We start from the raw sequence: 12,182 nt of genomic DNA on the forward strand, positions 1-12,182 counted from the left end.
CACCAGAATGTTTATGTAAGGGGTACTTTTGACTTTCTGGGTTACAGTGAGGCACCTACAATGGAAGTGAAACCAGTCAGTAAACGTTAAAATACAGTTTCAAAAGTACAGACACAAGATGTAAACAATGTGTTTTAACATGATTTTAATGATAAAATCACCTTTTCTGTGTAAAGTTATAGCCAATTTTACAACTTTGTTTCTATGATGACATAACATTGTAAACCAGGTAATTTAGAAGTCTGCTTTAAAAATGAGGATTCAAACAACATTAAAGCTCAATTAATTCACAAGTTTTAACAGAAGAATTAATGTAAGTGCTTTTATAAAATTATAAGCTTCACATTTAAACCCTCCAAAAATTGGCCCCATTCACTTTCATTGTAAGTGCCTCACAGTAACCTTGATTTTTGCTTCTTTTTTGTTGTGGTAATTAATATTGTCACAATTGCTGTCAATTAAACTTAACTTGTATTGGTCACAGAATGTTCCTTTAACTGGAGTTTCTATGCGGAGAAGGACAAGATCTTAATAATAAATGTATGGTTAAAAAGAACATTCATTTGTTCTTTTCCAAATTTACATTTCTCAGTAGCACACACAAATGATCAACAGAATGTGAAATTAGACTTTACGTCTTTTTTTCCTGTTGTGTTTTTCTCTCTTTAAGGTGCACTCTGTAATTTTTTATCATTTAAAAAGTTTTACCTCTAAAGAAATGAATTGTAATTTTGGAACATGTATAAAATCATAAGCACTCAATTCAAATGAAGACTCCAGTCATATCAGTAACCTTATTAAAGCAGATTTATTCTACATGGAGAGGGTCTCCTCATGGGGGAATCACATGACTGAGGCAGAGATATTAAGTCAGTAGCAGGGTTTATTGAACAGATTATTGAAAAAAAGTGACATAAACATCGTGTGAGTAAATTCAGTTGAGCAGAGTGGCAAAAATTGTGCTAGGCACGATGAACCTCACAACGTTCTTATGATACTCACAGGCAACTATGACGACACAGGTATGCTTAGCATAGTAGAAATGTCTCTGAGATACTATTGATGAGAACAGACAAAGGGTGAGAAAGCGGGGTATATGTGCAGTCCTTGATTACTCACTAATGATGTGCAGGTGTGTGTAATCAGAACTCAGGTGAGAGTGAGCGCTGTGTCCGCAGTGAGGGAGAAAGAGAGAGAGACCGGTGCATCCGTGACAATGACCATAAAATTATGCCCGCTTAATCTCAGTAACCGTCCAATTATAAGACACTTTCACTCAGGGATAAAATTAATCCTGGCTGACTGTGAATTGTGAATTTCTACAATGCTGTCACTGTAAGACCATGATGACATATTTAAAAAAATTACTGATTGCACCTTTAAACAATGGTAAAGTTTTGTATTTTTATTATGATATTTAACAGGAGAATACATAGTCATAAAACAAGTAGCCTACAATCAAACAGTCATGTTTACAACACCCGATATCTTATTAGCTTTTATATTATTCTTTAGGGAAACTAATGAATCATAAAATATCAGTCAATGGAAAATAGTCTAATATTTGACAAGGAAGTTTAGAATTTAAATTGTGTTGTCAATCTCCAAAGAACAGGTATCGCAATCCAAAAACAAGACCATAGCATCACTTATTTGAATAAATTTATGAAGAAAAAAATTAATAAATAAAATAATTAGGAATACTTGAGACCAAAATAATTTTGAATAAATACAATTAAAGATGTGAGGTTGTTTCTGATACCTCTTCGCAAAAGCAACATTGTGATGGAAGATCTTACTAAAACTTACTACTAAAAGCATTGCAGGGATAATATTGATTTAGTATTTTAATAATTAATCTCTTTAACTTCGTTTGGAATTACATATATTGATGTCTAACCACACATTCTGAATAGAACATAAAGGATAATCTTGCTTGCAATTCATAACAGCACTAGAGTGGAAAAGTTAGACATTAAACCTAAAAAGTCCGTTTACATTAGAAAATCTGTTACCTTTGAATGTTATAGTATGTAAAGAGAAAGGGTTTGGAAAATGTGGATAAGTCGACAGGTCCCGCCTCCAACGCTACAGGAGTTTAGAACACTACATATCCCAAGATGCCATGCGCAGCTCTGTTTCCATGGAAACACGGCTAAACAGAAAGTTTTCGGTTTTACACGCTGCGACTTAAGACAGGAAACGGTGAGGTAAAACAAACGTGTCATATATTATAGTTCTTTTCGTGACTATAATATGTATAAATGTTACATTTGGATAGATTTATTAAATGTAATACTGAGAACTAGCGTGCCAAATATTCAGCAACCGTTGGGCTGCTCATGTGATGGTAACAATATAAAGTCGTAGAATCGTTTAAAAGGTTTGTTATCATATTTCACGGCTGATCCTGTTGATAGAGGCTTGATTAATATTTCTTACTGCCTTTCTCAGGGCGTAGATTCCAGGGGAAAACAAGCTAATACAACCCCACCAATATTTATACCATAATTAATGTAAATTCTTCATACTCACACCCATAACACACCCTCCCCCAAGCCAAATCTATGCCCTTGACCTTTACAGTATTTATTTCTACAGATTTATCTCTGAAGATTGAGTATTGATTAGTCTTTTACATCTTCAGTTCATGTGGAGATATGGATATGGAGCTCAGTTTAGATCTCTCAACATCTACAGCTGAACATGAGCCTTATAATACTGGCACACAGGAGGACACAGAGGGTAAAGACATATAATAATAATAATAATATTAGGCTAATAACTGTGATAATAATGGATTATGTTTACTTTAGAGGGAGACACTTGGGAAGATATCTTCAGGGTTGAGGATGACTTCCCCAATGGTTTGTCCATGGGTTTTGAAAACCTTGAGTGGTAAGTGTTCAAACACCCTCTGATTATTTTTCACATGTATCAAGACAGAAACACATGTAAAAATAATTCTTTTTATTTACTTTGTGTCTAAATATATTTTGAAAGTCACACTAGCTGATTTGGCACAACACCATATATAGGATAATAATAAAATAAATATAAAAAATAAAGATAAAGTAATGTAAAGAAAATCGTACACAAATAGACTTGGTGTTAAAATGTGAATTTAAAAATATAAGGGCTAATCATTTTTTGTATTATTTTGCATTAAAAAGCAATTTTATTAAAACATTGTAAAGAAGTCAATGGAAAGGAGGAGGCGAGAACCGGCTTTACGATATAAATAGTATTTTGATGAGAAACTTAAAACACACATATGACGGACATGTCTGTAAATTATCTCTCTCTCCCGCACAATCCTCCGCAGTCAGCCTTTATCCCTCTCTGAGGCTTGATTAGCCTGATAAGGGACCGGGTGTGTAGGATCATGACCCGGCCCTGCTCTCCACCCTGCCACATTCCTCCCTCGTTCTCTCAGGCAGGGGAGCCCCCGGCATGACGTACACCCCCCTTTCCCTGGGGAGGGGCTTGCCTCTTGCCCTGTCTGCCGGCAGGTCATCCCCGTCTACTTGGACGAGGGAGGGGACAAAGGGAGGGAAACTGAAATAATTAAATGGGAGACGGAACGCCCCGCCGCATTCTCAGGGAACAGAAGGGGTTTCCCCCGCCCCTGGCAGCGGTTCTCCCACTCCAGGCGGTCGGCAGTGAGCCCCTTCTCCCCTCACGGTCGTCGGCCGTCGTCCTCTTCCAGGCGGCTGGGCTCCTCGTCCCCTGGCAGATGGCCGCGGCTGCTCCGTTGGGGTGGACGGTAGTGGCGAGAACTCTACTACGGCGTATCCCTCCTCCTTCCCGGATTTCGGCACCAGTGTAAAGAAGTCAATGGAAAGGAGGAGGCGAGAACCGGCTTTACGATATAAATAATATTTTAATGAGAAATTTAAAAGACACAAACACCCACATGACGGACATGTCCGTAAACGATCTCTCTCTCGTCGCACCACCGTCTGCCATCGGCCTTTATCCCTCTCCGAGGCTTAATTAGCCTGATAAGGGCTAACCGGGTGTGTATGATCATGACCCGGCCCCGCCCTCCACCCTGCCACAAACATGTTTCTGTTAAAAATTCTGGATTTCATATGCTTCAGTACTGTTGTAGTGTTTGATGTTTGAACACACACAAAAAACATATTTTAGAGCAGGGGTGTCAAACTCGGTTCCTGGAGGGCCTCAGTCCAGCATAGTTTAGCTCCAGCCCTAATTAAACACACCTGAAGCAGCTAATCAAGGTCTTGAGGAGTACTTGAAGATTACAAGGAGGCATTTTGGAACAGGACTGGGACTAAACTCTGCTGTGGCCCTCCAGGAACTGAGTTTGACACCCCTGTTTTAGAGTTTTCAACTTTTTGTTTTGCATTCATGACATATTGGATCTAAAATGGATATTTGGAACTTATTCTTTGAACTCATTAAGTAACATTTTGGTCATACTTTATTCAAGAAAGTTTGATTCAATCATTGACAGTGGTTCCTCATGTTTGAGATGAGTTTTCTTAAATTAAATTGACCATCTCAACTGTATGTTGGCATATTAAATACATGTTGTTGGGAAGCACTACTGCATGCTACTTGGTCTCTATCCTATAATTTGCACAGCATTTGCTCAATGGATAAAGCCATGTGTAGAATGCTTAATATGTTTTGGGTCTAAACTAAGCTCAAGCTCCACTCTTCACCATATAGTCCGGTGGCGTAAGTGAAAATACCGTTACCGAGATGATAAAAGCACCAAATTTTGCATGGTGTTTCCTTAGGGTCTGTAGGGTCTTAGGGTCTGAATTTTTTTTTTGTAACATGTCATATTAGAAGTATATCATTATCAATGAAATATGCTTAAAAACACAGCGATTTTCAAGTTCCTGCACAAGATAAAGTATTCAAATGAATCCCAAAGTTAACATTTATGTTTATTTATGTTTATGAACTTTTACATAACAAAAGCTTCAATACATGTTAAAGTATTATCAATATGGTCTTTATTGGCCTTGTAATTGATAATTATGAATCGTTACAGTTGCATTTGCAAAGAGGTGAGCAGTCTAGACTTGCTTTGCCACATTTGCAGGTGGAACAATCCCCTTACAGCAACATTTGATAAGTTCTCTGCAGGCTGTGGGGACTTCTGGAAGTGTCATCCAAATTGGTTCCCAAGACCCTGATTCCTTGGTCCATCCATAGTCCCTTGGAGAAGGAATACCTTGCTGTGAGAGTGTGCTGGTCGCCCAGATTCCAGTCTGATAAACTGCCCGTCTGATGTGCTGCAGTAGAGTATCTTGGGTGGGTGGCAGTTTCTCCATTGTCCTACTCCCATGGCAGAAGAGTTATTTCCTCTTCTGGACAATGGAGCTTGAAGAACTGGACTTGTCATACAAGATGACAGTCAGTCTCTCAAGCTTTTGGAACTGCCATGAAGCAGCATCTAATTTTTGGAATGGATTTCTGGCAAGGGAAGCAAATACTTCAGTGGCTTCATCATAGGCTTACCAGGCCCGCCAAACTGACTTCTTACCCTTCCCAGTGAAAGCAGATGTTGTATCACACCCTGAATAGGCATGGAACATCAACAGTGCTTGAGACTTGTCCTTACCCAGACTTTTACATATGCTATTGACATGGTAAAATCTGTACTTTTTGCCCATGCCAAAAGCCACCCAGATGTCAGTCAAAGGTTGAATCACCAGTAAATCATGGAATAAACCTGCAAGAATCACAATGACATCAGTGTCCACAGTACGCACATGGACAGTTTTTGCTCCTTGCTCCAGGGCATGCTGTATATGAACCACAATCTGGGTGTCTGCCTCTTCATGATTGCAACTGCTCATGGTACTGCTGGAACCAAATGAAGATACAGCTTGCCCTGATGTGATATACAGAGATTTGTCTGGGGGCCAGTTGAACTCTTCAGTCTTAGATGTCAGAAAGTCAAAAAGCTCTTTCTTATTCATTGGATCACGTAGGAAATCCATCCAATTGCCTGGCAGCTTTGTTTGGCCAGACACTTTCCTGCGTACACCTTGACCCCTCTTTTGACGCGTAGACTCCTTCAAACTGTCCGAGATGTATGCATCCCATACAATATCCAACCTTTGTGTATCCTGTAGCTGCCTCTGCAGGTAAGGGATGAAAACATTACTTGCATATTCATTAAATGTGTTCACTGTATTAGTAGACAGACTGTGGACAATGACCGCTCCATCCAAGATTTTGCAGTCAAAGCATGAGGGTGGCTGTGATTGCCCAGGGAGCTCAAGGCATTGAAGTAAGTCAGACTTTGTGCCTGGCAGGTGAATCTTTCCAAAGTCAGAGAGGGAAGGAAGGAAGGACTGTACTTCATGTGCAAAGAATTCATCCAAATCACTCTCACGACTTTGCATTGCAATATACAGCTGACCAAATAGTGTCACGTTGTTCTGGAGCATTTTAATCTTCTTCCCATGTGTAGATAATGTCTTGCGTCGAGTTTGCTTGAAGAGTTGCAACGAATTCCTTTTGATTGGATCATGGATGGATTGGCTGCGATCAGTAAGCACCTTTGTGACAAACTGTTGATATTGTTTCTTGCCTGTGTCTTCTAAGATGAACACTGTTTTAGCCACAGATTCATCTGCACAGTTACGGCTGTCAAGAGTGACTAGATCTTTAAAATCATCCAAGAAAGGGTTGCTCATTCTTTTAATAGTTTCAGACAGGTTGGCTACATGTCTTTGAAATGTCTTCTGTGTGGAAAGACACTGTTCATGATGCTGGAAGTTCTTAGGATTATCTATGTCATTTTCAGGAAGAAAGTCCTCTTCAAATTCTTTCAGCAATCTTCCCAACTCTGGTCCAGAGATCATCCATCGTCTGAAAGCATTTGGGTTTTCTGTGAGACCAACTGCACCACCGCAACCTTTCACAATCTTATTCTCTTGTTCATGAGCTTGGTCGAAAGGTATTGCAGAGAACTTGTTGTATGTCTTTGAGAGAACCCAGTGTGAATGCTTTTCAAACTCATCCTTGATGGTACTGGGCAAAGACTTCATGTCCCTGATGTGGACAGACACCCATCTTGCATAGTTTGTATGGTCCAAGGCAAAAAATAGAGGGATGAGTTCTTCTAAAACTTCTACATATAGAAGGAAGTTCTTCTCTCTGTGAGCTCTGACAAAAATGAGAATGAGGGTTTCATATCTTAGTATTATATCCCAATACATGAAAGTTGGACTCTTCCTCAGCATGTCATTTCTCCAAGTGATAAAGGTGTCTTCATCTTTGGGGCCAGCAATAAGCCTAAAAGCTTCCTGCTGCAGATTGTGAAGTGACAGTAGAGTGACTTGGTGGGCATGCCTGGTGCGAGTTAGGTGTGCTGCTTTCAGAAATGAGTCAGCCTTTCTAAGAGGTCGTCAAAGTGTATTCCAGAGGGCCATTTCTGTGTGTAATCCACCTAGCATAACTACATGAACTCTTTCACCATGTGTGTCTGGCCATTTCCATTGCACTAACTTTGCCAGAGCTGAAAAGAGGCTGGTCAAATGTAGTAACTGGGATTTGTCCAGGATTAAGAAATTCAATAGCTTGTCTAAGAACATTCATGCCATGTTTAATCATGGCTGGAGTGGCAGATTTATCATAAAACAGAGGAAGGAGTGCACATTTTGCTGGGGGTCTTCCACCAATGGTTGCATAGAAGCATGATATGCAGACCATGCAACTGCATCATCACTGTCTAGTTCTCTCTTCTCTAGAAGTGGCAGTGCATGATTGACCCACCTGTTTTCCTCTTCTCTAGCATTATCCAATAAACCCATAGCTGTAACTACATTACACTCTGGCACTGAAACAGAAGTATTTTTTAGAGCTACAGCGGGGACAGTGGCAAAAGTGTCAGGAAGAGCTTTATTTTTATTTTCAAAAGGTGGTATCATAATGGGTGGTCTCTGTACACCACAGTCATCCTTAGTTGGAAACTGAAACATGCTGATTCCAGTACCATGAAAGGAGCCTACAGAAGTGGTTGAACTTGGGTCATAGTCAAGGTTATCAAGGGCACCAACTGTGAAGAGCCCTTTCCGGAGACAAGCTGGAACCACAACACCATCAACTTCAAAGCGTTCACATGTGGCTTTAGCAAGCCAGTCTTCAATTTGAATAACTCTGTCATATGAAATGCTAATACCCATTTGGTTTAATTGCTGGACCAGTTGCTTGCTTCTGGTTTGTACATGTACATTAAGGCCTATGTAAATAGGGAGTGGTGGTTCACGTTCAAGGCTGTGTCTGGTCATCCTAGCAGTGGGTGTTGCCCTTTTCTTTGTGTTATAAAGAATGCCTTGTCCCATTGTGAGGCAAGCCTGAGACTCACATTTATCTTGATCTTTCAAGTTGGAGCCATTCATTATCATCGAGATAAGAGACTTTAAGCTTGAAGGAAGTGAGGTTTCTTGACATCTTTCTGGGAAGGAGCCAGTGAAATTGAAGCCTGTATGGTTGAATATGTCATTTCTAATAATCTTCGCAGCTTTTGCCAGGATGAGAGCATCTTCATCAAAATCTCTCTTCCTCAGAGCTTCCCTTAGCATATTTCTCATGCCCTCCTTGAAAACAAGAACTGTATTCCTTCCATCAAATTGTTCTTGTGCATCTGGAAAGCACTGAAGCAAATGATTTTTCAATCTGGTTTTGTTGACTTGCTTACTGACACCCAGTTCCTGAAGTCGATTTACATACAAAGAGTGGAGCTCAGATAGCATAAAGAGAAGGACTCCAGAATCAACACATTTTTCAATGTAGTCCTGAAGTTCAACGAAAGCACGAGACTCATTCATATTTTCATCTATGTTTTCTGGACATTGGTAGCTCTTACTAGCGAGTCCACGGTAGCAATTTCTCAGCTTTACAAGGCATGGTAAATGGTATTTTGCCTCAATTGCAATTAAATCTCCTCCAATTATCCTTGTCATAAGCCTTGTGTCCTTAAGTTCAGTGATCATGGTTCGGATATTCTTGTCAGTATCAAATGTTGATACTTCATGGAGAGCACCTTGATCTATGCCACCCTCACAGAAGAAGCACTTTCGAACATCCAGTCGTTGGCGTTTCATTGGCTTTCCCCGTCCAGATTCAACAGCATTCTGCATGTTCTTCTTTGTCGCTTTCATAAGCTTTGAATTGTTAAACTTTAGATGGCAAGATTTGTGCCAAGAAGCAGAATGTGAAGCAAAACTGGTAGCAGTTTCATCATTCCCAAAATAGAGTTTAGTTGGAAGATTGTCAATCGCTCTGAATTGCTCGACATTAGCAAGAAATGATCTATAGGCATGAGATTTATCACCACTTGTCCCAGGTGTCTGCAAGGTACATCTCTGGGTTCAGATGTTTCTTTCTGGCAAATAATACATGAGCCCAGTTCAGCTCCATGTTGAAGTTTCAGAAACTAATGTTATGTAAGCATAAAAGTTATTATTATACCGTTATTTAGAATGTGTCACTTTATGGTTTCCATGGCCATTGCTTGTCACGTGACACACCGCAGCAACAACAGAGAATGAATGATGATCTGCTTTTATGTCATTTTTCCTTTTTATTCAAAATATTCACACATTTGTTAGATATGGCATGAAATATCTGATATTCCGATTGTCAAATATATGCAAGTGGAAGTGTTTTGTTGTTTAAACACCTTTATAACGATCGCGTTAGTTGAGCTGTATGCGCGATGGGCGTCGTCATCTAGTTTGTTGCCGCAGGCGCAGTTCAGAGAATCGGATCTGTTGGATTTTACAACACGTGAATTCATCCACTTCACCCGAAATACATAAAAGTAAGTGGCTGGTGAACTGGGAGACGAATAGAGTAAACTTTAAAGTCACTTACACAATGTGTATCTGATATGAATAAAACATTTGTAATTATGGAAAGGATTATTATTGGCTCTTCCTTTGACATCAGTGTGTATTTTACAAACTCTAAATGTATTGTTTTTTTTAGTACTTAAATGTCTGAAACCTAAAATAAACATTATGTGGTTGAAAACACTGAAAAGTTGTGATATATGACAGCTCTGAGCGCGCCTGTCTCTGGCTCAGCGCCAGCCAACGCGCGAAAGCACATTTTGAATTTAGCATGCACTGACCGTTCTAATCACACCGGTGCAGTACGTGCGAAAGGGTTAATGTGATGTGATGCAGCCTAACATAAAACTAATGACCAAACTATGAACTTAGTAGAATAGCTATGAATGACCTAGTTGAATTGAAAAATAAAAGAGAAAACCAAGATCTCTTAACATTTAAGCATTTTTGCTGCCTTTTTAATAATTCTGCCTATATTATACAGGGCTTTTTGATTTTTTTTAGGTATAAGGTGTCTTGGCACTCTGTTTTACACTTATAATTTGGAAGATCTACTGGCCTGAGCACAAATTAACAAAAGGAAGCTTATTCAGTGGTCTTAAAAGGCCATTATCCTGAAAGTTTTACTTGAGATGGAAAAAAAACGTTTTTCATGAATATTGTTTTTTAAGTGATTTTACACTAAATTTCAATATTTCAGCTGGGCTCCTAGGCTGAAATCATTCAGGAGGTCCTAAAGAATCTTCATGTAAAATTTGGTGCTTTTATCACCTCGGTAACGGTATTATTTAATATGTGCACTACCCAACTGGACTAATAATCGTTATCCCCAAAACTCCAACATAACAGGAACTATTTTAAATCTCAACATAAAACAATATTTAAACCCTAACAAGTCTCATCCTTTTATATATTCATCTTGCACAAACACATATAAAATAACACCAAAATGTTACATGTACTCTCTCTATCGAGTCTCATGTAAAGCACAGTGTCACTTAACCAAACAAAAACATATACATTTTGCCCAATGCAAATGGATTAAGTAAAGCTGACAAGACCTTTTTTTCTTGTTGGAACAACAAGAAAAAAAGTTATTTTAAGGTCTTTTCGTTTTTGTTATAAACAGTTTTGTTGATTCCAAACATAAAACATACAAACACAACATAAAAAACGGAATCAATTATTCACATTAAACCCTAAAATCCTAACCCACACTCCCTTCTCCAATAACACATTTATATCCTTCTCACATAATCTCTTGAGAGAAGGTGAAGCTCCACCCCCCAGACTCTGAACCAACAGGGAGTAATACACTGATGCTTTATGACCTTTCCCAAAAGCAGTAATCACCATTTCCAGAGTATCTGCCGCTTTATGGGGGTGTACACTACTCACAAAAATAGTATAGAAAAGGTGGCGCAGCAATAAATACCTATAGAAATTAGATCTGGGAATCCCAAAATGTTGAAACTAATTTTCAAAAGATCTCAACACTCCACTCTTATATAGGTCACCAAGTATATTATACTTCCTCACAATCCACTCTGACCAGCAGAAAGGGGACTTATTAATATGTAATTTAGGGTTCAGCCATATGCTTGAGGCAACATTTAAATAAATGTCTGAATTAAACATACCTAGTGCAAATACGAGATAACGGGTGTAACTTAATTTCTCCGGTTAGTTTGATAGAAAGGCTTTGCAATGGCAAAATAGGGGCAAGAACTTCCTGATCAATATGAAACCAGGAAGGGGCTCTCTCAGGTGGAAGCGACCAATGAGCCAGATGTCTGAGGCCGTATGCATAATAATAAAACAAAATCTTGGGTAGCCCTAGCCCACCTTTGTCAATCGACCTATGTAACTTGTTGAAATGTAATCTGGAATGTTTACCATTCCAAATACATTTTATATGCTATTGTGGCAAGGAGGATCGTGGGGCTGGTCCGTAATGACACACACCCGGCCTCTAATCAGGCTAATGAAGCCCACGAGAGGGATAAAGACCACCGGAGGTGGCAGTTCGAGAGCGAGAGAGAGAGAGAGAGAGAGAGAGAGAGCGAGAGCGCGAGAGAGAGAGAGGCAGCTGCCTGCCTCAAATCTGTTTATGTTTGTGTCTTTTTGATGAATTAAATATTACTTTGATGCTTCATCCGGTTTTCGCCTCCTCCTTTCCCTTTACCCTGTTACAGCATCAAATTGCTTGAAATAAGAGAGAGGGACATCTACAGGGAGAGATTGTAGCAGGTAGTTGAATTTTGGAATTCAAATCATTTGAATAATATTAACCTTCCCAATCATAGATAAATGTAATGAACCCCACCCTTTTTC

The 12,182-nt window shown here is 39.3% G+C and overlaps 1 protein-coding gene across 1 annotated transcript in view; it reads left to right on the top strand.

Moving 5' to 3' along the window:
- The first annotated feature begins 2,161 nt into the window (after positions 1-2,161).
- Positions 2,162-12,182, top strand: part of cfap74 (cilia and flagella associated protein 74) — a 149,882-nt gene continuing 139,861 nt past the window's right edge. The window contains exons 1-3 of the mRNA XM_052094084.1: positions 2,162-2,210; positions 2,648-2,745; positions 2,817-2,898. Coding sequence (XP_051950044.1) covers positions 2,661-2,745; positions 2,817-2,898 — 167 coding nt within the window. The 5' untranslated portion in view covers positions 2,162-2,210; positions 2,648-2,660. The remainder of the gene's footprint in view (positions 2,211-2,647; positions 2,746-2,816; positions 2,899-12,182) is intronic.

Source organism: Xyrauchen texanus, chromosome 27, assembly GCF_025860055.1.
Source record: "Xyrauchen texanus isolate HMW12.3.18 chromosome 27, RBS_HiC_50CHRs, whole genome shotgun sequence".
In the NCBI taxonomy this organism is placed as follows: domain Eukaryota; kingdom Metazoa; phylum Chordata; class Actinopteri; order Cypriniformes; family Catostomidae; genus Xyrauchen; species Xyrauchen texanus.